General features: G+C 59.8%; 10 protein-coding genes across 10 annotated transcripts; 5 read left to right on the top strand and 5 right to left on the bottom strand.

The window, feature by feature from the left end:
* Positions 1-33: 33 nt before the first annotated feature.
* On the top strand, positions 34-511 carry COLE_06189 (uncharacterized protein; the record flags this gene model as incomplete). The annotated part of the gene is made up of 3 exons (XM_018425018.1): positions 34-111; positions 143-169; positions 203-511. The coding sequence occupies 3 exons, from the start codon at positions 34-36 to the stop codon at positions 509-511; spliced, it is 414 nt and encodes a 137-aa protein (XP_018276668.1).
* A 269-nt stretch (positions 512-780) lies between these two features.
* Positions 781-2,595, top strand: COLE_06188 (uncharacterized protein; the record flags this gene model as incomplete). Its single annotated transcript, XM_018420488.1, has 6 exons — positions 781-902; positions 943-983; positions 1,536-1,723; positions 1,850-2,003; positions 2,284-2,422; positions 2,463-2,595. 6 exons carry the CDS (start codon positions 781-783, stop codon positions 2,593-2,595), a joined length of 777 nt encoding a protein of 258 aa, XP_018276669.1.
* A 185-nt stretch (positions 2,596-2,780) lies between these two features.
* COLE_06187 (uncharacterized protein) lies at positions 2,781-5,431 on the bottom strand (the record flags this gene model as incomplete). Its single annotated transcript, XM_018424026.2, has 6 exons — positions 2,781-3,717; positions 3,751-3,846; positions 3,882-3,952; positions 3,991-4,887; positions 4,930-5,018; positions 5,239-5,431. 6 exons carry the CDS (start codon positions 5,429-5,431, stop codon positions 2,781-2,783), a joined length of 2,283 nt encoding a protein of 760 aa, XP_018276670.1.
* A 1,844-nt stretch (positions 5,432-7,275) lies between these two features.
* Positions 7,276-8,186, bottom strand: COLE_06186 (uncharacterized protein; the record flags this gene model as incomplete). Its single annotated transcript, XM_018424027.2, has 4 exons — positions 7,276-7,425; positions 7,462-7,831; positions 7,949-8,090; positions 8,129-8,186. 4 exons carry the CDS (start codon positions 8,184-8,186, stop codon positions 7,276-7,278), a joined length of 720 nt encoding a protein of 239 aa, XP_018276671.1.
* A 576-nt stretch (positions 8,187-8,762) lies between these two features.
* On the bottom strand, positions 8,763-11,267 carry COLE_06185 (uncharacterized protein; the record flags this gene model as incomplete). The annotated part of the gene is made up of 5 exons (XM_018424028.2): positions 8,763-9,195; positions 9,239-9,594; positions 9,642-10,841; positions 10,966-11,070; positions 11,109-11,267. 5 exons carry the CDS (start codon positions 11,265-11,267, stop codon positions 8,763-8,765), a joined length of 2,253 nt encoding a protein of 750 aa, XP_018276672.1.
* Positions 11,268-11,517: 250 nt separating this feature from the next.
* COLE_06184 (uncharacterized protein) lies at positions 11,518-12,703 on the bottom strand (the record flags this gene model as incomplete). The annotated part of the gene is made up of 5 exons (XM_018420489.1): positions 11,518-11,837; positions 11,869-12,153; positions 12,189-12,297; positions 12,341-12,481; positions 12,515-12,703. 5 exons carry the CDS (start codon positions 12,701-12,703, stop codon positions 11,518-11,520), a joined length of 1,044 nt encoding a protein of 347 aa, XP_018276673.1.
* A 1,448-nt stretch (positions 12,704-14,151) lies between these two features.
* On the top strand, positions 14,152-15,468 carry COLE_06183 (uncharacterized protein; the record flags this gene model as incomplete). The annotated part of the gene is made up of 3 exons (XM_018424275.2): positions 14,152-14,409; positions 14,470-14,541; positions 14,647-15,468. The coding sequence occupies 3 exons, from the start codon at positions 14,152-14,154 to the stop codon at positions 15,466-15,468; spliced, it is 1,152 nt and encodes a 383-aa protein (XP_018275974.1).
* Positions 15,469-17,006: 1,538 nt separating this feature from the next.
* COLE_06182 (uncharacterized protein) lies at positions 17,007-19,168 on the top strand (the record flags this gene model as incomplete). Its single annotated transcript, XM_018424276.2, has 6 exons — positions 17,007-17,204; positions 17,261-17,391; positions 17,448-17,634; positions 17,676-18,854; positions 18,912-19,009; positions 19,045-19,168. 6 exons carry the CDS (start codon positions 17,007-17,009, stop codon positions 19,166-19,168), a joined length of 1,917 nt encoding a protein of 638 aa, XP_018275975.1.
* A 503-nt stretch (positions 19,169-19,671) lies between these two features.
* On the top strand, positions 19,672-21,203 carry COLE_06181 (uncharacterized protein; the record flags this gene model as incomplete). The annotated part of the gene is made up of 6 exons (XM_065626466.1): positions 19,672-19,826; positions 19,909-19,931; positions 20,066-20,340; positions 20,416-20,433; positions 20,464-20,857; positions 20,890-21,203. The coding sequence occupies 6 exons, from the start codon at positions 19,672-19,674 to the stop codon at positions 21,201-21,203; spliced, it is 1,179 nt and encodes a 392-aa protein (XP_065482277.1).
* A 681-nt stretch (positions 21,204-21,884) lies between these two features.
* Positions 21,885-23,428, bottom strand: COLE_06180 (uncharacterized protein; the record flags this gene model as incomplete). The annotated part of the gene is made up of 4 exons (XM_065626465.1): positions 21,885-22,350; positions 22,386-22,838; positions 23,044-23,195; positions 23,309-23,428. 4 exons carry the CDS (start codon positions 23,426-23,428, stop codon positions 21,885-21,887), a joined length of 1,191 nt encoding a protein of 396 aa, XP_065482276.1.
* Between the last annotated feature and the right edge of the window lie 107 nt (positions 23,429-23,535).

Below are 23,535 nucleotides of genomic sequence, written 5' to 3'. Positions count from 1 at the left end.
CGTGAGGATATCCACGGGTATGGCTAACAGAAGATGATCGTCACTCAGGCAAAACCGGGATGGGTGCGCACCGAGCTCAAGATCGGCACCGAGCACATCAACAACCACAACGTACGCCCTATGTCTACCAAGCTGACAACAGACGATCCACGGCGGTGTAATCCTCTCGGTACATGGAATAGAGCGCCCAGGCTGACGTCAGATGGTTGACACGGTGACCTCGCTCGCTCTCCAGTCAAGGGGCATTGTACCGCCTACCGGTGCCAGCGTGAACGCATCGTGCGAGTTTGTGCGCCCCGGAGGCCAGGTCGGCGACACCATCTTCGGCGAGGGCGAGGTCACGCAGCTCGGCAAGACGCTCGCATACACACGCGTTAACTTCTACAATGCGCAGGACAAGATTGTCGCGTTTGGTTCGCATACCAAGTTCATGGGCAAGAACCAGCCGAGCGTGGGGTTCAGCCCCGACGGTGAGACCGAGGTACCTCTTGAAGGCAACTCGAAGCTGTGATAGATGCATGGACTTGCTTAAGCTGCAAAGGCGAGAGCCGGGCGGGTTGGCGGTAAGATGGGCTGACGAGGGGCGCCGCGGAGTGGGTTACCCCGTGCTGTTCATTACACTGGCGGCTATAGCCGAGCGACCAGGCAATCGCGGGGCGGGGAAGAGCGGAAATCGGCGCTGATGCGGCCGGGAATTGATCCCGTCTTACCAGTCGGAACAGCCGACTCCAACTGGAAACATCTCGATAATCTTGAATACCCACTTCACTGCAACCCCACATGGCGTACATCACGGCCGGCGACCTCGACCGCGTCCTCCAGCGCGCAAAGGAGAAGGATGCGCTCGGCGTCAAAGTCGCTGCCGCGATCGCGCTGATTGAGGGCGTACTCGATGATTACGGGTGGGTGGATTGCTTACGTAGGGGAAGGCACTAATAGCAGGGAGCAGGCGGTCGCGCTGTCTTTCAATGGGGGAAAGGACTGTGAGTACGCCGAGAAGGGAGCTATAACGGAGGGTGGGACACGACGAGATGTTCTGGCAACATGTTGGCGGCGTTGGCTGTGGTGGTTCTGGAAGGAAGGCTGCACACCGCACAGCCGGTGGGCCGGCCATCGACCGCGCCGCGCCACTCGGCCCTCTGCGATTGGCATCGCGGCGAACCACGCCATCGAATGGCCAGAGCACTCGCGATGCCGTGGAGATGTGGAAGGTCGAAGGAGACGTAGGCGACATCGCTGTTCCCGGCTCAGAGTGCCCGGTCCTCGGACATACGTCCGGGGCGACTCACCCCGGCACCAATCCGAGCCGCCTCACCACTACTCTCCTCCACGCGTTGTCCTTCGTCTCCGCTGCGCGACCCATCCGTGTCGTGAATGACTACGAGTAGTCCTTTGTGTGACACGTCGCGAAGGATGGCTTGCTAAGCTCGGGGTGATCAGAGACCCTGCCCACCCTGTCTTCTCCGCAGTCGCCGCTTGGTCAACCACTCTTCCCTCTTCTCCCTCCCCAGCCACCGCTGCCTCGCTGACAGCAGGTACTGTTCTCTTGCATCTTTTCGCCGCGGTCCTCTACGCACGGCACAACACGCCCCAGTATCCTCCTCCCCGCGCCATCCACCACACCCCCACCCACAATCCACCACACGACGAGCCCGCGCTGTCCGCCAGTTTCCGGGCGTATCTCGAGGGGCCCGCGGCGCCCCCGCCCCCTCTTCCAGCCAATGTGGCGGAAGGCGAGGCCGCGCGCTCCGCCACGCACCACACGCCGGCGTCCGACAGCGCTGCCATCCCCTATCCACCCATCCGCAGCGTGTACTTCACCGCGCCGAACCCCTTCCCTGCCCTCGAGAAGTTCGTCATCGACTCGGCCACACGCTACAAGTTAGATCTGTGGCGCTTCGGCGGGGGGATGAAGTCCGCGCTGAGCGAGTACCTCGGGTGCGGCGGGGGAAGTGATGTGCGCGCCATCCTGCTCGGGACACGGCAGGGGGATCCAAATGGCAGTGAGTACAAGCGCATGGGCTGAGGTTGGCGTGATAGCCTGGGGGTTTGGAATTGGTCGCTGGACATCAGTCGCGACAAGTTGGCCGAAGGTTGGCCGATTTCCGTGATGGGTGACTCACCAGGGTGGAGGGGCAGCGGGTCGATATCCCGTGACCATTCCGCTCCCTCTTATCTCCCGTGCTGGACAGTGAATACGTGGCGGGGGTGGGAATCAAGCAACGGCGCATCGATCGCGACGATCCTCATCTTTTGTCATCGTCGTCAGAGTGCTGACCGCAGACGTCGCCGTTCTCGCCCCCACAGACCCAAGCTGGCCGCAAGTGCTCCGCGTCCATCCCGTGCTTGACTGGACGTATGCCGAAGTGTGGCAGTTTTTGCGCGAGCTCGACGTACCCTGGTGCAGCCTGTACGACGAAGGGTGAGTAACCTCATGTCACTTGGGATCGCGCTGATGCCAGATTCACGTCGCTCGGATCGACGCATAATACGGCCCCTAACCCGCTGCTCAAGACGGACGCGGGATACGAGCCGGCGTGGAAGCTGCAGGACCCCAGTCAGGAGCGAGCGGGGAGGGGTGTGAAGGCGATCTAGACGACTGTACTACTATTTTTTGATGTGTTCTCTCATGCATTCATCCTGCACATTTGAGGACGCACCAAGCGGGAAGATATTTATAGTAGTGTCACTCCCTCCACACAGTCTCGCCCGCAGAACCTCGATGCATTCCCCAAACCTCCAGACCGTGTACCAAACTACCGAGAATCAACCCTTGCCCGTCACCCTTTCGCTACCTCACTCCAGCTCGCACGTCGCTCCGTCGGTCCCGCGCGGCGTGGACCACCGTCCAAACTGCTTCGCCCATTTGCCGCGGGTGGCGACGTTGCGGTTACCGTCACCTCGGGCGGGGCGCCGGGAGGCCCTGCGCTCCCGTGGTCCGCATCGACCGGCGGGTCGTCCTTGACGCTCAGAGCAGCGGTAGCGCCCACGAGCTCCTCCGCCCCCTTCACAGGCGGGAAGTAGTCGTCGACCTCTCCGCCCGGGGGACCAGCTGCCGGCCGGTCCGAGTTATTGGGAAACACCTGCGTCGTCGGCGTGCCGAGGGCGGCGGAGCCCCTCGTTACCGGTCGGTAGACGGGAGCGCCGGGAGCAGCGTTCAGCAGCGGATTGCGCCCGCTATGCATCGGGCTTGTCACGGGCGCGCCGGGCGAGAAGGGCCCGGTTGCACCTGGCGACAGGAAGGGGTGAGGCGGGGGCGGCGTGCGAGGGTACGCGTTGAAGACAAAACCAGGCATCGATGGCGTCATCGGAGGAAGGTTGCGCGTCTGCATCGGGCTAAGAGGGTTCATCTCCGTCATCGTCGGGAAGGGCGGGAGGGTGATGGGCCCAGGGTGGCGCGGCTTGTTAGCCGCAGCGTCGTCGGCAGCGCTGGGCCGGACCGGCGTTGTCGCTCCCCCAGTGTCAAGCTGCCATGGGACGCGAGTCGAGGCAGTTGGAGACACCGCTGGTCCGGTCAACGAGCCAGAGGAGAACGCCTCACCGGCAGCAGGGGGTCTCGTGTTGAGACCGGCTGACGCGGTTTGGGGCCACCCCTGTGGGGATGGCTTTGCCGCAAATGCAGAGAAAGGCTCAATAGGATGGATGGGCTGTATCTTGCCCTCGTCAATCGTTTGCCGTTCCGTCTGGACGTTGAGCATACGCCCCTCCACCTCGTGGCTACTGTTAGCTAAGTCAAAGGTTTGAGCTCACCCGTTGAACATGGTGGCCGCCCGCTGCGCATCTTCTGGTGACGCAAGAAGTACAGTGCCAAAGCCACGCGACTGACCGTCAGGAGTGGTGGCTACGCTTGTTGTCAGTTTACATTCCGCAACATGACTCACTCGGCGCGGATGACGACGCCCGCTGGTCTGAACAGGTCTTTTAGGTCCTGCCATTGCATTGTGAAGGGAAGCTTAGATTAGTTATCTCTGAAGCCTGTTTCAGACTCACATTCTTCACAAAGCATACCCGATCGTAGACACTGTTAGGTGCGCCAAGATCTTTGGCCTGGTTTGCGAGGCCATTGAGGGGAATAGGCGGGGGTATGAGTACGGGTGTAGGCGCCTCCGAGCTGCTCGTTGACGGGCGTCGGAGACTGGCCGATGACTCGAGTGACTCTGCCGAGATGGCCGGCTTGCTGAGAAGGCTAGGGCCAAGACGTCCACCAAGAGGAGGACGGATGAGCGTCTCGCCGGGCTCAAGCCCTCTGTTCGGTGAGATTGCGCGCTTGCCGTTCGCGCCGAGGGGTAGAGCTCCCAGCGTCCCCGGCGACCCACTGCGATCGCTAAAGACGTCGCGGGTGCCACCTGGCCCCCACCCGCTGGAGGCTGCTGCGGAGGCGGTCGCACTTGGTCCCGCGGTGAGAGATCCTGCTAAGGGCGATGCTCCGATGGGAGGCACTGCAGGAACGTGTGCGGCGAGCGAAGGCGGTGGGCGAACAAAGGGCTGGTGGGGCGCATGCCCTCCGTGCGAGCCAGGCCCGAGGTGATGCCCGAATCCGCCGAAAGGCGCAACATGATGTGGTGGACGCCCATGCCAGCCACTGCCGCCGCCAAAGTGGTGCATCGGTGGGCCCATATACCCGCCGAACATGGGCTTGTGGTGTATGTGCGGCTGCGGCTCATACTCTGGCGGCAGGCGGTCCGGTCGCACCTCGAGCGTCCGCGTCTGCCACGTAAAGCCGTTGAAGCGATCGATGGCGCGCGCCGCATCCTCGCGACTCCCCATGAGAACGTTGCCATACCCTCGACTGCGGTTATCGGGGCCGAGGCTCACGTCGGCGCGCAAGACGGTCCCGGCCTTTCGAAACAAGTCTTTGAGGTCCTGCCACCGTACTCGGTACGGAAGCTGTGGTTAGCGGTGCTGGGGTTAGGTGCGCAGTCAACTCACGTTGCCGACAAAGAGGTTTACGCGCCCATCCGATCCGATCGCCGACGGCAGAATGTTGGTCATGAGCGGGGTCAAGGATCGGGTAGATGCTGGAGTTAGCGGTGCGACGCGCGGTGCGAGACGGGTGAGGGAGGGAGGAGACGTCGCTGCGCTTCTGTGGGCAGCTTCCTCAAACACTGATGTGCTCCACCTAGTCGATTCCGCCTTCCTCCACCGTTGCCGTTAATCTCGTCCCTTGGGATCATCCGCATTGCAGCGCCTCTCGCCCATGTCTTCTCCTTCTGCCCAATCTTGGGCGTGGCAGCTCACCTTCGAGACCCATGTCCATCGGTGGAAGCGCGGGGGGAGCGTTGGCGGTTGCTGCAGCAATGACGGCATCGATCTCGGCCGACGTGGGGGGCTGGCGCGCGCCCATATGTGAATGGTCCATGGCTAGTTCAGAGCCCGAGATGCTTGGATGGCTTGAGCCGTAGGAAGGGCTGCTCTCACGAGCGTCGGCCATGGCTGTGTGTTAGGTGGAGCGGGAGGTGGTGGTTGGTCAACAACGTACGCTCGCTGACGACGACGCTGTGGAATGCGGACAGGAAGGGAACGGGTGCGAGTGCGAGTGTGAGTGTGATGCGGTGGAGGGCAAGTGAGTGATGGGGCTCTTTTGAAGTGGGTGCCGAGGGAGGGTGGGATAAGACTGGAAAGAGTGGATTGTGGGAGGGGTATACCGGGGAGCTGGGAGGTGAGGAGAGGAGGGTGAAGTGGAGATGGATTGAAGATGATGATGGAGGATGGAGGAGATGGAGGAGGAGAATGGAATCTAGTCGATCCAGGTGGTAGTAGCGTGGTAGCGTGGAGATTGAATAGAGTTGGATGCAACGAGGGTGGAGTGGTGGACGGATGACGCATGATGTCGCTGCACTGTGCGATGTGCGACACGACAGGTCCGCGCTGGCTGGCCGCTGGGCGCCGAGGCACCTCGAGGCCCCGAGGCATGTGGCTGGCTCACTCGGCGGCGGCAGGCGGCGGCACGCGGCGAGCGCGGCGACCTAGCGGCTGGCGGCTGGCGGCCTGGCGGCTTGCGGCTGGCGGCTGGCGAGGACGAAAAGAGAACGGATGTCGGTGCTGATCCAATCTCTCGCAATCTCGCTTCTGTCGCTCTGTTCCTCTCATGATATCTATCATGCTCTCTTTCAACCTCTTCATCCCTCTCACTCTCCTATACTCCTCGCCATCATTCCCTCCTCTCTCCCCGTGTGCCATGACCCCCATGCATGCCATGCACCCTCATGCCCGTGCACAAGCTGAAACCCAGGGCTCTCCACCCGGCCGTGCCACTTGGAATGCTCGAAGCGCGATCCATGCTCGCTCGACAATATCGACACATGGACAATCGAATGTTGTGAGATGGGGCGCACAGAGCGCCGCGCCCACCTTGACCACCTTGACCACCTTGTCTCTGGCGATGCTGTAAGCTGTGCATTACATCACCACGTCGCCCGTCGCTGCGTGGCTGAGCCTGCCCGCATGATCCCTACAGAGCTACGGAGCTACGGGCCTACGAGTGTCGGCGCAAGAAATCAAGGCCGATTGATGTTTTGCCCGCGTCATCGCGTCGATTCATGACGCCCCTTACTTTTACTTTCGCTCCTTTTTATTCCTCCCTTGATCGGCTCTTCCCATATGAGTCTCTCTTCGCAGCAACTTACACCAACATGTACTAACACAATTCAAGTCCTATCCGTCAACAATGGTCTGCTCAAAGCTCACACAACTCCGCTCCTCCACGTCGACGCGTGTGCAGCAGATGTACTGAATTTGGTGCGACGGTGACATGAAATATCACCCCTTCGACCCTCGCCCCTGATTCATATGTACGTGCCTCGGCACTCAACGTGACCCCTGAAACCGCAGGGTCAAATACAGTAGTCAACCACCGCTCCGGCCATCCGGCACATGGCACATGGCGTGAAGTCGCCAAGTTGCCAAGTCGCCAGATCGCCAGCCTGTTCCAGTGTTCCAGTGCAAGATGACTGCTCTCCATCGCCTCTCATGCCTCTCACTCTCTCACTCCCTACCTCGGAAACTCCTTCTCCCACTCGTGCTTCTCCCAGTAACCTCTGCAGCAGACCAAGTAGCGAGGCCAGTGATTACTGGCGCCGAGCTGAAATTGTACGCCGAAGTCGTCTTATTATCAATCGCGGTGTCTTCAGTGCGAGTGGGCTACTGCAGCTCTTAGAGACCCCTCACACTCACCTGCAGTCGCATTTCCCGCTTTGCTGCCTCCTGACTAATTATAACCGTATGCATCAAACAATGGCGTCGCCCACAGGCGACCTACAAACACGAGCCGTCAGATCAATACGCAGGATACATGGACTGGTGTGGCTGTGCGTTACCAGGCGTCACGGGAACGTACACCCCACCCATGGGGTACTCGTTCTTGTAGCGCTGGGTAGGGGCGCACAGGCTGCAAGCACCAAAGCACATGGCGACAAGGAGGAGGAGCTGATGTTAGCTTACCACGAAGGCGCTGAGACTCACGAAACCGCACAGCGTCAGTGCCATGCCGGGCCCAGCGTGAGCGTGCAGCATGTCGGGGCCGGAGACCTTAACGGCCAGCCGGATGGCGCGGTAGAGTCCATAGTTGAAGCCGAGGGCGAAAGCCGACGAGCACCAGCTCACGACGAGGAAGACATAGGTCGTGATGCCCCATCGCTTCTGGCGCTGCACTACAGTGAACGTCCAGAACATGAGGGTGATGGCGATGAGCACCGTTGTGAGCGGCACGAAGAAGAGGCCTTTGGTGAGGATGGAGACAAGGGAAGGCACCTTGATGCCCACGACCTCGAGGTCTTCAAACAGCTTGGACTCAATCTTCCAGCCCATGCCACGGTCGGTACAGACCTTGCCTCTGTTGGCGTCAGCGTGGGAGTGCGTTATGCGTGTGGAGATAAGGGGAGAGAGTGGAAGCGGTAGAGGGAGGGGAGGGGTAGGGAAGCCGGGGAGGACGTGCAGTTCAGTGACTCACTTGAGCGCATCCTTGTAGCACGCGCCATAGATACCAAAGCTGGCGCGCCACTCATCCTGCGGGCCGAGGTTGACGAACATGAGCGAAAAGTCGCCAATCGGCGTGGCGAGGTTGAGCGTGAAAAAGAGGACGAGGGCAGCAACTGGAGGTCAACCCGCCGCTGATGTCGCGGGGCCTTACAGGTCAAGCAGGCCAGGAACAAGCTGGTGGTGGAGCCGCGGAGGGAGTCGGACGTCATGGTGACAGAAGTGCTGAAGGGGACAAGCGGTGGGTGGAAGGAGACCGAACGAGATGAGGTGAAGTGGGAGGCGAAGTTGTGAGGGTTGTGGAGATAGGCGAGTTTATAGCGAGACAGATTGGGAGACGGAGGAAGGTGAGGATCGACAATTTATGCCTTGTTGGTATACAAGCTGCCAGCTGCGAGTCGAAGGCGGCTAGAGGGCTGTAGAGGGAACTTGTGGGGCGACGCTGTGCATGTGAGTGGCGCTAGTGGCGGGCGGCTGTGTGCGGTGTGGGGAGCTCAACGCACAGACCGTACCAAGCGGAAGGCCGTAGCGCACAGACGTGGAGATGCATGTGAGTGCTTGGTGCGAGAATCAGCAGCACAGCATGTGAATTATGTGAAAGTGAGGGTCGTATTCACCTAGTCACAGCGCCTCCCATTTAGTTAGCGTGTCTTGCGCCTCATATTCGCGCTGCACGACCGGGTCCCCGGCTGTTGTTTCATGGCTTCATGGTGTCAGTAAATTCAGTGAGAGCAGGTTGGGGGGTCAGCGCCAAACCAGACGACCCGAGTCATAACTGTATACATCATCTAGAAGAGGTCGAGCAGGTCTTGCGTCCCGCTCGATGCTGCTGGCTGCTTGGGAGGCGGCGAAGTGGGGTTTGAGCGTGGTGGAGAAGGGTTGACAGGTGATCCGAGCCCGCTGAGGCTGCCCAGGCCACTGAAGTCGTTCGACTGAGCCATACCCCCCATCCCACCCATACCTCCAAAGCCCCCAGACGGCTGGGTGGGCTGTGCTGGGGCAATGCTCGTCGTCGAGAACAAATCCATGAGCTCATCGAGCGGGTTTGTCGACTTGGCCGCTGTTGCAATCTGCTGGCTCGAGATAATGTCAACCCCTGCGCTGGCCAGATTGCTGGTGGGTGTCTCGGGTTCGTCGGCGTCAAAGTCCAAAAGGTTCTCAGACTGCTGGCCCTGCACGACTGTCTGGAGGGCGCGCTCGCGAGCGACATCATCTTCAGGTCTGGGGTTAGGCAAGATCGCACGGAAGAGAAATATAAACGTACTCAATCGTTCTCTTCGCCATCTCGTCGACACCCAGACGACCCTTGCCAATGAATGTCGCCGCTGGCTTGTGGTACACGCTTGACAGCGACGAGATCTCACCGACGAGCTCCTCGAGAATCGCTGGTGGCACAGTCGTTTGAGGCAGGCTGATTGGTGGCCGGACTGCGAGTACCACGCTTTTAGCGGCCGCAGGATCTGACGACAACAACCGCCAGTAGATGTACGCCCGGTCGCGGACGTCGGCATTGTCCGAGTCCTTCGTCGCGGCTTGGAGCACGCGCTGAACAATGGCCTGGGACTGGTCAGGCTTTTTCAGGAACAGCTTGACGATAGCCGTGAGCGTCTGCAGCTGGACCTGAATGTCAGTGGAACTCCAAGGTGCCAGAAGTCTCTGCCGCTCACAGGATAGCTCTCTTCTTTGAACACATCAAGGAAGGTGGAGAGGAGGTCGTCGGCGTTCTCGATCTTCTCAGCGTACTCGCCGATGATCCAGATCAGGCTCGCGCGTGCCTCGGGCTCGTCCAATTCATCAAGGTTGGCGCACAGTGTGGGAATGATCCCCTCGTAGCTGTGAGGATACTTGCGGAAGATGTCCTTGATGACAATGACGGCCTCTTGCACAACGTAGCTAACGCGCGTCTCAATAAGCTCCATGAGAACTGTAACACAGCGCTCGGCCGCGCTCTCAATCTTGATCGCGGCCTGTCCGATGGCGCGCACAGCCTTGCGCACAAAGTCGACGTCGACCTCGCTCGCGTACTCCTTCAGCTCACCAAGGAGAATGTCGACACTGCGCTCGGTCGCAAGGCGCACCATGATGTCGAGCTTCTCAACCTTGACGTACGGCGGATCATTGTACTTGCAGAAGAACACGCGCATCTCGTTGGCGAGCACGTCCGGCTTCTTCTGCAAGAGCAAGTTGATGTTACGGAGGGCGACCCACTGCACCTCCGGCGCAGAGGAGATGAGCGTGACGAGCGGCGGTGCCATCTTGCGCGAGAGCGACTTGAGCAGGTCCTCGCGCTGCACGTGCTTAATGTGCAGCATGATGACCTTGACGGCGCCGAGCACGACGGCGGCGTTCGCGTGCTGGAATTGCGGCATGACGCGCTCGCAAATGTGCTCAGCCTCGTCGACATCGCTCGTGCGGTAGCGCGACAGCGTGCCGAGAATTGCGATGCGGCCCCACTCAGAGCACTCGTTGAGCGCGACAAGGAGCTTGGTGAGCGTCGGCTGGTCGATGACAAACAGCTGCTTGCTCGGCCGGGCAGAGGGCTCGTCGTCACTCGGCTCGTCTGACATCTCCTGCGCCGCCTCGTGGATGTCGCCAAGCGCCGTAACAGCGTTCGCGACGACCATCGGGTTGCCGTCGCCCAGCAGGTCACGAAGTGTCTCGATGAACCCGTACTCAATGCACATCTCGGGCTTGAGATCAAACACCTTGGCAACGCACAGTGCTGCTGTCTTTCGCACGTAGGGGTTCTCGTCCTTGAGACAGCGGGAGAGGGGTGAGGCAAGGTAGTTGAGGATCTTCTCGGCTCTGAGCACGGACATGGTGCGGATGGCCAGCGCGCGAATGAGGGGGTTGGGGTCCGCAGTGTCCTGTTCATGTCAGCGCGTGCACGCGGTGAAAAAGGCGGCGGGATCGCAAGGTAATGGAGGAAGGAAGGACCAATAGGGGGATATGCAGCGAGGAGGGGACAAGGTGGTCGGAGCACCTGCGCACCTTCACAAATGTGTTGACGGCGAGGATCACAAGTTCTGGTTGCGTCTTGGCATAGTTCATGAGGTAGAGATAGACGAGCTTCTTCTGCTCCAGGTCGTCCGTTTGCTGGCGTCAGATGCGCCCTGTAGCCGCGCATTACGCACCATGTTCTTGACGACGTCGGGGAAGAGGCCAGAGCAGTCCTTGCCTATTGTGTGGTTTGCAATGACCCGCTTGATGGCGTCGGCGCGCTTCTCGCGATACTCGGAGTTGAGCTGCTGCCGCAGCTCCCAGTTCTCGCCTTTTCGGGGAGCGACGGCCATGGCGAGGGTGGACGGTGAGAGACAGAGAGTGGATTAGAGGGAATGGACGGACGTGACAGCACAGCACAAGATCTCAAGCTCTCCGGGATGCAGGATGGAGTTGGCGTCGAGGTGGCACGCGCCAGTGCGTCAGCGCGTTTTGCTTCCGCTTCCCCGCATCGTGCCTCCCTCCACCCCCGTCCTGCAAGCATTAAAAGATCAGAGATGCATGCAACCCTTGTCTATGGCGCTGAGATTGAGAATATGCCCGTCACTCGGCCTTTGGTCTCTTGAGGACCACGGCGTCCCCGTCGAGCTCGTCCTCGGTGGTGTCGCGACTTGCGCCCTCGCTGGATTCAGACACAGCAGACGCAACGAGACGCTGGTCGACAGTGTTGTTGTCGGTACGGATCTTCTCCAGCGCCGTCGCCTTTGCGACAGATGTTTCGATGGCAGCCGCCGTCTTAGCGGTCGCAGGAACAGGCTGCGAAATCTTCTTGAGCGCCTTGAGCATGGCGTCGCGCGTAGACTCGGTCAAGCTCGACACGTCCTCGAACGTCAGCCCCTTGGTGGGGATGGGTGGCAGGACTGCTGTTAGCTGTGTTGCAGTGGCGTAGCTCACTCCGGACGCGCAAGGTGCCAGGCTCAAAGCGGGTGCGCCCGTCGAAGATGCGGTTGTAATTTTCGCAAACGATGCACACCACGGGCACCTGGGCCTGAACAGCGAGGTGGAAAGCGCCCTTCTTGAAGGGCAGCATGGTCGGCTCGGGGTGAAGGGAGCGTGTGCCCTCGGGGAAGACCCAGAGGGAGACGCCCCGCCGCTTCATGTCCTCGCCAGCTTGGGCAACGGTGCGGTGGGCGTCCTTGCGATTCTTGCGGTCGATGAACACGGCGCCCGACGCGTGCACTGACGTCAGCCCGCACGGGCGGTTGAGAGCTCACTGTACTGGCCCAAAAGGGGCGAATACTTGAGCTCCTTCTTAGCCATGATGACAGTGCGCTCGGGGAAGACACGCCCGAGGAACAGGATGTCGAGCATACAGGGGGTCAGCTTCATCAGACGTTGGGAAATACCTCTGGTGGTTGGCGATGACAACGGCGCTCTGGTGCTTGCCGTTGTTGGCGGTGGAGAGGCCGTCGAGATGCTCTTCGCCTTCGACAATCACTTTGATGCCCACGAGCGGACCGCAGATCTTGTAGAATGAACGTGCGACATAGTAGTTGATGTTGAGTCTCTGGATGTTAGTTTTGCTCTTGATGGATCGTACCTGGCCCGTGGCTGACGCAAGGATGGTGACTACGAGACCCCAGACACTAGTTGTGGCGAGAGTGGTGAGATAAACAGTGACATTGAAGTAGAGGCGGGCCTTTTGATTCTTGCGTGACAGGAGGCCGAGTGCACCAAAGGCAACTGCCGAAGCGATGGCGAGAGGCTTGAGGACCCAAGATATGGGCATTGTAACGAGTGTGATTGTGGTGGGGAGGAGGAGGAGGAGGAGGAGGAGGAGGAGGAGGAGGAGGAGGAGGAGTAGAGAGGGGAGGATGGAGGAGACGAGGTGGAGAAAGGTCAAGTATGAGCGGCGTGCGTTTGGAGCCCGCCGATGAGCGATGGGCGATGGATCGCTCATCACCGCCTGCGGGCCGCAAGCCGCGAGCCGAAGGTGAATGAATCTCTTCAGGCACAGAGTAGACAGCGCTGCGGGCAAGCGCCACTCAGCCCGCCCCTTCCGCTCTAGCCGCCACCCGGCCCGATCAACAAATCACCCACGACAACTACTTATCGGGATCAATTCCATCATCCAGCATGCCCAACACGCCCCCTCCCACAATCAGCTGGTTCCTGACGTCACGTCGTCTCCAATCGATCCAATCTTCATCAACACCAACATCCTATAGCCACAATGGCAAGCCGGTGCCCAGTCGTGTTTGCTAACATCAGTCCCGCACCGTCCAGATCCCCACCGATGTCCAGGACGCCTTGAAAAAGTTCCGCTTCACTCACTCCAAGGGCAATGCCGCCATCTCGAGTGCGTGGAACGGCCGTGGGCGGGGTCCCGCTGACAACAGTCAAGATCGTCAAGGCGAGCCTCACCATGGCCGTAGACGAGGAGTTTGTTGATGTTTCCGTCGAGGAAATTGCCGAGGGTGCGCCAGGGCTAAGGCGCCAGCTAACGTCAGAGCTGCCGGAGAACTCGCCGCGCCTCGTCCTGCTCTCCCACGAGCTTGTGTGTGGCGTGTCGGGGCATGGCTGACGCGCAGAAACACAAGGACGGGCGAGTGTCGTACCCCCTCCTCCTTATCAACTGGTGCGCATGCAAGCGAGGAGGGCGCGCTGACGCCAGGATGCCTTCGACAGCGCCCACTGACCTCATGACGCTGCAGGCGTCCAGTCTGTCGTACTTCCAACAGACGGCCGAGGTGGCCAAGGTAAGTTCTAGGGCGGTGGGGAGGAGCGGGAAAGTTGACCACAGATTCTCGAGGTGCGCGATGGCGAGGAAGGTCTCACTACCGACGCTGTGAACGACAAGCTGCTCCAGACGTGAGCAGGGGCGTCGGGCCAGCATTCGATATAGATACTCTGCGGTACTGGGGGTTTGCGATGAGGCGACGGATCATATTCTGTCATCTAGTTTAAGTGATTTCCTCTAGCGAGGTCTTGGGTCCGAATGCATGCGCACTGATTCCAAGCACCTGGCCACTGGCCACCGGTGCTGACTAGCTGGAAGGTGTGGTTCGTCGAGCGGAATGACTGCAGGTGCGCAGGTGGCCAGGTGGAGGCGTGCTGCGGTGGAGGGGCGCCTTTGGTTCCGTCGTCGTGGACGGGAATGGTGGAGGTCCACCGCATTATCACAACATATCATCCATCTTTCAAGTCTCGTTGAGTCGCCTCGTCGCCTCAGCTGTCATGGCCCGCTCCCCTTCTCAAATGGACGTGGATGAATACCACTCGACACTCTCCGACGCCATCGATCGCCCTGGCTATCGGGAGACTAGTGGCGCACAATACGACGGCAAGAGCACCAAGCGCGTCCGCGTCCCGCCGGTGACCAAGCTAGTCAAGTGGCATGATCTGCCGAACTGGTATTCGCGCAAGGATACGCCTATTTTGAACCTGCCAAAGGAGATCCTTGACAGACTCTTCTCCTTGGAGACAGGCCTAGGTGTGAGCAATAGCGAGGAGAGAGGATAGGAGGAGGAGATGCGCTGCTTGGGCTGACGGCAGCTCCGGGATTACGTTGCCCTTGCCGGTGTCAACACAATGTTCCGGAATCTGTTCGACGACGCGTTGTTCAAAGTGAGTAGGCTCTTGGCAGCCAGCGATGGGAGCTTGGCCCAACTAGATGTCGCCGCCGCGATACATGATGAGCGGGTCGCTCCAATCCGGCCCACTGACCAGCAGGAGCTCTGCATCCACTTTGGTTTGGCCGACAAACTTACCCTCCCACCCACTGGCGCACCTCTCACCAACCAAATCTTCAGCCGCGACGTCGCCGAGTGGAGGGTTCCAAAGCTCGTCGTGCGCATTCGCGACATCCCCTCCAACACGTACATTCCCCGAGGGAAACGCGAGGACTGGTCGCGGGAGCAGTATGCGGTTTACAGGCAAGAGCGGGATATCCACCTCATGACGCACCGCGTTGCGCGCTATAAAGCCGGGTACGAGGCCAGCGAGAAGCGTAAAGCCGCGGAAGGACGGCCGATCGAGCATCCCCCCGTGAAAGACGGCACGGCGACTCGACAAGTCATCGGCGTGGTGAACGGCAGCCGGCCGGGGCAGCGGCCGTTCGGGCCGAAAGGCGAAGCGGGCGACCAACAGATTGCGCGCTACGACCATGCGGCGTATGAGCGCCGTCTCGGCCGCAGGGTGTGGAAGAAGGAGAGGCTGGAGGAGCTCGAGGCCGAGCTCGAGATGATGATTCACGTGGCGGAGCATCCGCCGAGAGAGGAGGACGCGCCGCGGGGACCGTGGGTCGTCCCGTCGACGCCGGAAGACAAGGACGACCCGAGAGACGGTGACGTGTACGAATTTGATCCGACAGAGTGGAGCGAGCAGGGGTTCAAGGTCATCCATGACTTTTGGCCGAGTCCGTGGCGCGCGAAGGCTGTGGCGTCGCTGTACGAGAAGCGTATCAACAAGACGACGGCGAATGACATTTACAAAGTGACGGACGCTGAGTTGGCCACGCTCAAGCATGTGCTTGCGGTGAGAGCGTTGTGGTAGGGATGCTGACAGGGCAGTCGAATCCGCTGAACAAGGCGACGTGAGCGAGGTTGAGGACATGTGCTGACGGTAGCCCGCGCCGCCTGTTCCTCGAGACGGCGGTGGAGTCACTGGCGTTTCGGGTTCATGGGGGCCCCGTTGGTCACGCGATATATCAGTAAGTTGGGAGGGCTGTATCTGGGGTGGGGGGGAAGCTGACGCCGAGTGCTAAGATGACGGATCGGATCAGGAAGGGGCGTGAGACACGACGAGCCAAGCGGGGAGCGGATGAGGACGCCGGTGGGGGATACCGGAAGCCGAAGCACTGGAAGGGGTGATGGGAGGGGGGAGGGAGGGAGGAGGGATATTGGGAGAGAGAGCTCCAACAATGTTGCAGGTTGTACATGTGAGCGACTAGAGATGTAAGATTTGGATCGAGCAATTGAGGATTTGGATGGCACTTGGGTGGCAATTGTGGGATTGTGGAAGAAGAAGCAGGTGCAAGCGTGGATTGGGGGAACATGGCCACTTCAGGGATTTCAGGGAAGGAACATCTACCCAAATGCGGCAAGTTGAGAAAGGACAGGCGCCATTTCAACCGGGGATTGGTCCAATTGGTCGGCATTGTCTGGATTGAGCATGTCCAGGAACGGCATCTTTCGGGTGGCGTATTGTGATTGTGATTAGGATGGATGTGGAGATATTAGAAATTGGAGCCCTGAGCCCCTGAATATAGCCTTTTTCTCGAGTTTGCTTTTGGGACGCTCAGACCTCGTCCGTCCCTCTTTGATCTTTGCATGGAGTGGCCATGCATTCGCTGATCGCTGGTGCTCTGGTGCTCTGGTGCTCTGGTGCTCAGTCTTGTAGAGTCATCACTCCAAGGCCGCAATGCTCGAGGCCGTTACGAGGTATCCGAGGCCAGGCCGAGGCCGTATTGAGAGCCTCGGAGACTTGGATTGAATGACTGTGCCACCCAAATGCCAAATGATCAAAGGGGGAGGGAGAGAGAGAGCCCAAGGGCCCGCCTGCCTTCTTGCTTTCTTTTTCCCCTCTCATTCACATTTCATCCTCCTCGTCATCATCATTCTCCTCCTCATCATCATCATCCTCTTTCTCTTTCTCTCTCTCTCTCTCTCTCTCTCTCTCTCATCCATCTCATCATCTCTCTCCAAACACCTCCTCTTCTCCATCAACCTCACTTCAACTCCATCCATCCATTCATTCATTCTCCCACCACTCAACCTATCGCCACTCAACACACTCCCTCACATCCCCCGCCCCCCCCCCCCCCCCTCCCCCTGGCTCCTTTGTAAAGTCAGTCTCGACTTTTCTCTTCCACTCCCCCCCCCCCCCCCGTGCATCCATCCATGCCTCAACCTCTCCATCCTCAACATCATCACCCATCAACCCCGCCCCCATCTTCTCGCCCAGCATCCATACTCTCCTCCTCTCCACTCACACCCCCGCTTCCCCAGACCCCCTGCACCTCCCTCCCAACCCCCTCAACCCTCCGCCAACCACCCAGCAGGCCTCACCTCACACATGCCATGAGTGACGACATGGACATTGAACCTCCCTCTGTCCACGACAAGCGCACATCCCCCACCAACCCTTTTCCTCTCTCTCCCAGCGGGAGCGATGACGGTGATGGTCTCGCGGATGGTGACGCTCAAGTCGACGACCTTCCTCCCGCCACCCTCGAGGCCATGAAACGGGCAATAGATGATGCCCCGGACGGAGACACGACTGCTGAAATGGTAAGTTGACTCGCCGCACTGTAAAACACAGGTCTTTATACTAATCCTTTCTCTAGCTCAAAACTCTCTTGAGAGATTACTTGAGTCGTGTCCCGTTTCTCAGGCAGCAAATTGTGGATCAGCAGGCGACAATTGCCGAGCTTCAACAAAAGCTAGAGCTCGACAAGGCCTTGGTTGACATTGAGCGGTGAGTGCCGCCGACCAACGGTCGCCCGGCCGGCGATCTCTCATTTCTAACCACAGCGACCGCTTCATCTCGGAGCGTACAGGCTGGCAAGCGCAGACAGACGCCCTCATAAGGACACGAGAGGCTGAGATCGCTGCAGGTTCAAAGTCAAAGGGTATCTTGGACTTGGACGTAAACTACCACCGAGACCTCGAAGCGGCCAACAAGCGTTTGGAAATGGACAACCGCCTCATGGCGCCACGGGTGGGTTCATCATGACTCGATGTGTGTATCTGACGTCCCAGTTGGTCGACACCCAGCAACAGATTGAAAGGCTGGTCCACGAGTTGCGCGTGCTACGCACCCACGTCATGCTTCAGACCAGCGCCTTCACTGAGGAGCAGGAGCACGACGAGCAGGAACGACGGATCGATCAGACGCCGACGGCAGGGACGAGCTCGGCGACAAAGCGCACGCCCGCGCAGCCCTCGAAGCCCGCGCGTATGAGCAAGGCCGTAATGGGTGATGCTCGTGCGGAGCACCTGCTACTAGCAGCGAAGAAAGTCCGCTCCATGCGTCAACAGAACAAGAACATTGGTCTCCTGACCCTGGAGGAGCTGCAGCGCAAGGGCGTAGTCGGGCCCGACGGCGGCCTTAGTTACTCGGAGGGATATGGTGGCTTGCCAGAAGAGGATGAGCTGCTGCCCAGTGACGAGGACGACCGAAAACCATCGACGTCGACCGCAACGCCCGCTTACCACCGCCCCAGTTCGACCGCCAAGTCGACTGGCACGCCCCTCCTTCCCCGTCAGAAGAAGGTCAAACGGAACGCGCCAACCACCCCGTCCCGAGCACGCACCGCCCAACAGGCGCCTCAAACAACACCTGGTGGGAGCAACTTTAATGACCTCCTGCTTGCCGCCGAAATGGCTACGCGTCCACCGACACCCAGCCGCAGCGTGCCCAATAACATGTCGAGCGCCCGCACCACATCATTATGGGAAGCTACGGCAATGCAGAGCCCGACTAAAAAGTCAAAGCGACAGCCTCCAGCTACAGTCGAGTGGTCAACGCGACGTCATATCAACAAAGAGGGTGACGGATCACCAAATCGGGGTGAAGGCGGGTCGGCACTGGATTTACTCGCCCAAGCCAGTCAGGATGTCGCGCAGGGCTCGTCGGGCGGTGGCCTGTCATCCGCTGCCCGGCTGGGAGGCGCAATGGAGGGCGATTCTCGACACGCTTACCGTGCACACGGCAGTCGGAGTGAGACTCCGCTCGGCCCGGCCATCAACTTGGATAGTCGCGCTACTCCATCTCACTTCCCGCCCGGTCATGACAATCCGTTTGTTGGCGGCAGCCCGGGTGCATTCCAAAGCCCTACGGGCGCGGCTGTTCCAGGCCTCGGCAAGTATGTTCACTTGTCGAGCACCGTTCCAGCGCGCCGGGTGCGCTCTCCGTATCTGAAGTGGACGAAGGAGGAGGTGAGTCCAAATGCCTCGCAACATTGCTTTGCTCTTGCAACACGTGCTGATCCATAGGATGAACTGCTCACGCGCGCGGTGATGGAGCACGGCGAGAAGTGGGACCTGGTCAGCAAATGTGTGCCAACGCGAAGCTATCACCAAGTTCGACAGAGGTGCGTGACATGGCCGCGATGGGCGCTGACTTCAGGTGGCTTCGTAAGACTGGTGCTTTCGACAAGAAGCCTGCGACAGCTGATCCCTCTCCGCTAGGAACGGGGCCGGCAGGCGAGCAGAGCAGCCCGACACCGAAGGGCCGGAAGCGGAAGGAGTAGGCCATGAAGTGTGCTGTGTGCTGTGCCCTTGTAGAGTTGTATAATAGCATAGAAGGGCCTGTGCGCGAGTGGGTGGATGGTGGATGCAAGAGAACGAGAGTGGCAGTGTCTGATTCAGAATGTGCAGCGTATGGTGCATGCGTGGGGGAGGCTGGCGGCGATGCTGATGAGCTGCCGTCCTCGTTGCGGGGTGTCACGGGGAGGGTTGTGGGGGGAGGCAAGGGTCAGTCCGCTCCGAAGCCACGGATGACGGGGTGCTTCTTCGGACCAGGCCTACGTGATTCTCGTCGGGGCTTCGCGTGCTAACGCGACGGGGGTTTGGGTACATCACCGCCTGTGGTTCGCCACACACCATGAACGCGTGAAAGAATCGATACGGCCCTTGGCGTCCGACACACCGCCGAGACCTTGTTCGCACCTGTTCCCCCCCATGCCCGCATCAGCAGGACTCGTCTCTTCACATATTATGCACAGACTGACTCTCTAACGTCACTCATCTCACGATGCTGCTCCTCCTCTGTCTCCTCGCTTTCAGAGCGTGTGCCAGCGCCTCTAACGCCACTTTCGTTTCCCAGCTCAACGGCACGCTCGCGCACGATACGCGACAGTTGGGCTGGGCGCTGAAGGCCGCGTACGAGGGCTTGACGTTCTTTGACAAGTAAGTCTGCCCCCTCCTTTTACGTGTTCGTGACCCCTTCTTGCTGTCCTACGCTTCTTCGCCGTCATTTCGCTGATGCCAGCTTCGACTTTTTCTCGGCAGAAGGTACACCGTTCCATATGTAGCTGACGACCAGACCCAAACCATGGGAGTGAGTGTCGCCCGCTGGCCCCTGTTACTCGCCATCCCTTTGTCCCACAGCACCCACTATTAGGCTCGGTGATATTCAAGCGTCGCTGACGGCCTGCCACTGACGCCAGTGGTGCAGTACGTCCCGCGCGACCAAGCCTTCGGCGACGGCCTGGCGTTTTGGACGCAAAACGGTACGCCCGGCATCCAAGCTGAGCACTGGAAGCGCTTGCCTGTCGGCGAGAAGCGGCGGAGCGTGCGGATTGTCAGCAAGAACGCGTTCGCGGGCGGGCTGTTCATCTTCGACATGGCCCTGCTGCCACACGGGTGTGGCGTGTGGCCTGCCGTGTGGATGCTCGGAACAGGAAATAACTGGCCTTATGCCGTGAGTCGCATGCTCAGTGGCTCCGTGCCCACGCTTGTTCTTCTTGTTGAGCGGCCGTTGAAACGCTGACGCAAGGGCGAAATCGACATTATTGTCAGTATCCCCATTTCCCGCTGACGACAGGAGGGCGTGCACGACCCCCGCCAGAACCAGATGACGATCCACACCGCGCCGGGCTGCATGCTCAGCGGCTCCGGCTCCGCGTACTCCGGCACGCGGCTGAACGAGGACTGCGACTCGTCCGCGGGCAGTGTCGGCTGCTCGATCCGGAGCGACAGCGAGATCAGCTACGGCGCGGGCTTCAACCTTGCCGGCGGCGGCGTCTTCGTCTTGCTCTGGGACGGGGCGGGGCTCAAAATGTGGAACTGGCCGCGCTCCGCCGTCCCACGCGACGTTGTCGCTCGTAACCCCACGCCGTTGGCGTGGGGAAACCCCGTCGCCGTGTTCGACCGCGCGACGTGTGACCCGTACACGTATTTTCAGGCGCAAGTCATCATCATGAACGTCAATTTGTGTGGTACGTCGCTTGCCACTCGTAGCTAACGCCAGGCGACTGGGCGGGATCCACTTATGCCGCGTCAGGATGCCCTGGAACGTGCGTAGAGCGTGTTGCAGACCCAGCCAATCTCGTCAACACCGTCATGATCGTCAACTCGGTCGTCGTGTACCAGCAGACAGACGGGAGAAGCGGCACGAGAGCAGCGGGTACGTTTGACTCCACGGTCGGAGCGAGCGGGCCCATCAACCCCCTCCGACGTCTGGGGGCAGCCCAGAAGCGGGGGTCCGGAGGTTTATGGGCGGCTGTGGCGGCTGTGGGCGCGATCATTGGCTTTGTCTCGTTCACGGCGATACCTTTGTTGTAGAGTGAGGATGCAGTGATCAATATCCACTTGCAGGTAACTACCACCTTTACGCTGTGCTGAAAGTCGTCAGCCGTTTGTATTTTCAGGATTCACAAGAGATGTTCATATGGCAGGGTGTCGGCAAAGTGGCGGTCTGCGTGGTTGGCGGGGAAAGGCACTCCGCTGTGGTGTCGTCAGTCACTTTGGCCAACAATCCTACGGCGCCGATAGCTCCTCCACTCTACGCCGACCACCGCTGGATGCTACAGCTTGTTCACACACTCAGACGAGCGCATTCGCAGCCAAGTGCGAGATCTCACACCAGCCATCCCGGCATGACAGAAGTGTAGAGAATCCCCTTTGTTTTCCTCCACAGAAGCATGACCTGGTCTGGTTGGTGCCCCCCCCCCCGCCCTCCCGTTGGCCGTTGGTTGCCTCTCATGTCGAACAGAGCAAGCATCACTCGCCCTTAAAGAGCTTCTTGGTAGTTTACGCATTCGTTCACAACCACACCGGCCCAAACTACCGGAGCCCCACCAGAGGCGTCGAACTGTGCCTCAACGAAATATTGGCAGAACGCCCGTCAGGCGTCAAGATTTGTTCGTAAGCCGCGAGGCGTAGTCCCGCTAATGATCGCCGCGCACAAGCACAAGCCGCAGGGGCCGTGCCCAAGGATGGATGTACTGTCGAGGGCGCGGACTGTTATTGACTTGGAACGCTCCTAAATCTCAACCACCCAAATGTTTTGACGAAACGCATGTGACAAAGAAAGCAAGAGCAGATTACGGTCCAGACCATTGACCGAAGTTTCTCACAACAAGTCGTTGGGCCAACACAATGGCCCAAACCCAAAAACCGTCCTCCACCGATATCTGCATCCAGAATGTACAAATGGTGAGGGATGCCAATGTGCAAGCGCTCCCGTCGATTGCGCCCGTGAGCACTTATAGCGCCCATGCTCGTCTTGAAGTCGTGCGCGATTACGCATCCTTGACCTGGATGGTGCCGCGCTTCTTGCCGGTACGGCGGGCAGCAATGAGACCGGCGTAAGGTATCAGCATAAACTCTTTGCGGGAAACTTATCTTCTGACCTGCGCTGGCGTCGCGAGCCATGGTCGAGGCGTGACCAATGTGCTGGTGGTTACCACCACCGTGGGGGTGGTCGACACTTCGGTAAGTACGATCCTGGGCAGTCTGACTTACGGGTTCATCGCCACACCACGAGTGCGAGGCCACGAGTTGCGCTTGGCGCGCATGGCGTGGTACTTGCGACCAGCCTTGAGGAAGGGCTTGTCGACACGGCCACCACCAGCGGCGACACCGACGGTCGCGCGAGCACGCGAAGGAACGGTCTTCTTGGCGCCCGAAGGGAGACGAATGCGGGTCTTGCCGTCCTCAGAGTGGCCAATGATGGTCGCGTAGTTGCCCGAAGTGCGCGCAAGCGCTCCGCGGTCACCGATCTTCTCCTCAACGTTGAAGATGACGGTACCCTCAGGGCAAGCCGAGAGAGGGAGGATGTTGCCGACCGAGAGGGCAGCCTTCTTGCCGGCGTAGATGAACGAGCCGGTCGAGACACCCTCCGCAGCGATGAAGGTCTCCTTGCGGAGCTTGTAGCGGTAGGGGTCACGGAAGACGACGGTCGCGAGGGGGGCACCACTGCGCGTCAGTATCAAGGCTTGCGTGCAGGGCAAATCTTGCGCCGATGGCAGCCTGAATCTGCCCCTCTTCATCTCATCGCGCGACGCCTCCTTGCTCCCCAATCTGCAGTCGATTGCGCCTCCCCATCCACTCCTCTCGCCATGCCCCCGCCGTTCCAAGTCCTCCCTCCGTCTATCTGACAGTGCGCGCAATTGCCACTCACCGACCAGCGTCGTGGATGATCTCGCGAACGACACCACGGACGTAACCGTTCTTCTCGGCAAAGTCGAGGTTGCGGTGACGCGCGGGGTTCTTGTTGTGGTGGGTGTGGGCCTTGAAGATGCCACCCGACTTCCTCTGGGCACGAATAACACGCTACAAGTCAGCGAACGCAAGCCGGAGATCGCGGGAAGCGCGAGGACGTACACCCATTGTCTGTGAAGCGCGTCAGCAATGCGAACGATGCGTGCTCGTCGAGCAGAACTCACGACTTTTTTGGCTTGACGGTTGAGGGATAGTACCAACAAGTGCAGCTCGCTGGTGCCATGCACCGACCGTCCCTCCGGCGACGGGCCCAGCTGCGGGATCAAATCCTCTGGGATTGACATGCCCAATTAGCCAAAATCCCGACCGTCTCAGCATATTGCCGAGCGTGGCATATACGTAACGCCGACATTATCGATTTCTTTATCCTCGGGTCAGGCACAGGAACATC

The sequence above is a fragment of the Cutaneotrichosporon oleaginosum genome (genome assembly GCF_008065305.1).
Source record: "Cutaneotrichosporon oleaginosum strain ATCC 20508 chromosome Unknown ATCC20508_contig05, whole genome shotgun sequence".
In the NCBI taxonomy this organism is placed as follows: Eukaryota; Fungi; Basidiomycota; class Tremellomycetes; order Trichosporonales; family Trichosporonaceae; genus Cutaneotrichosporon; species Cutaneotrichosporon oleaginosum.
This window is presented reverse-complemented; position numbering and strand designations above follow the sequence as displayed.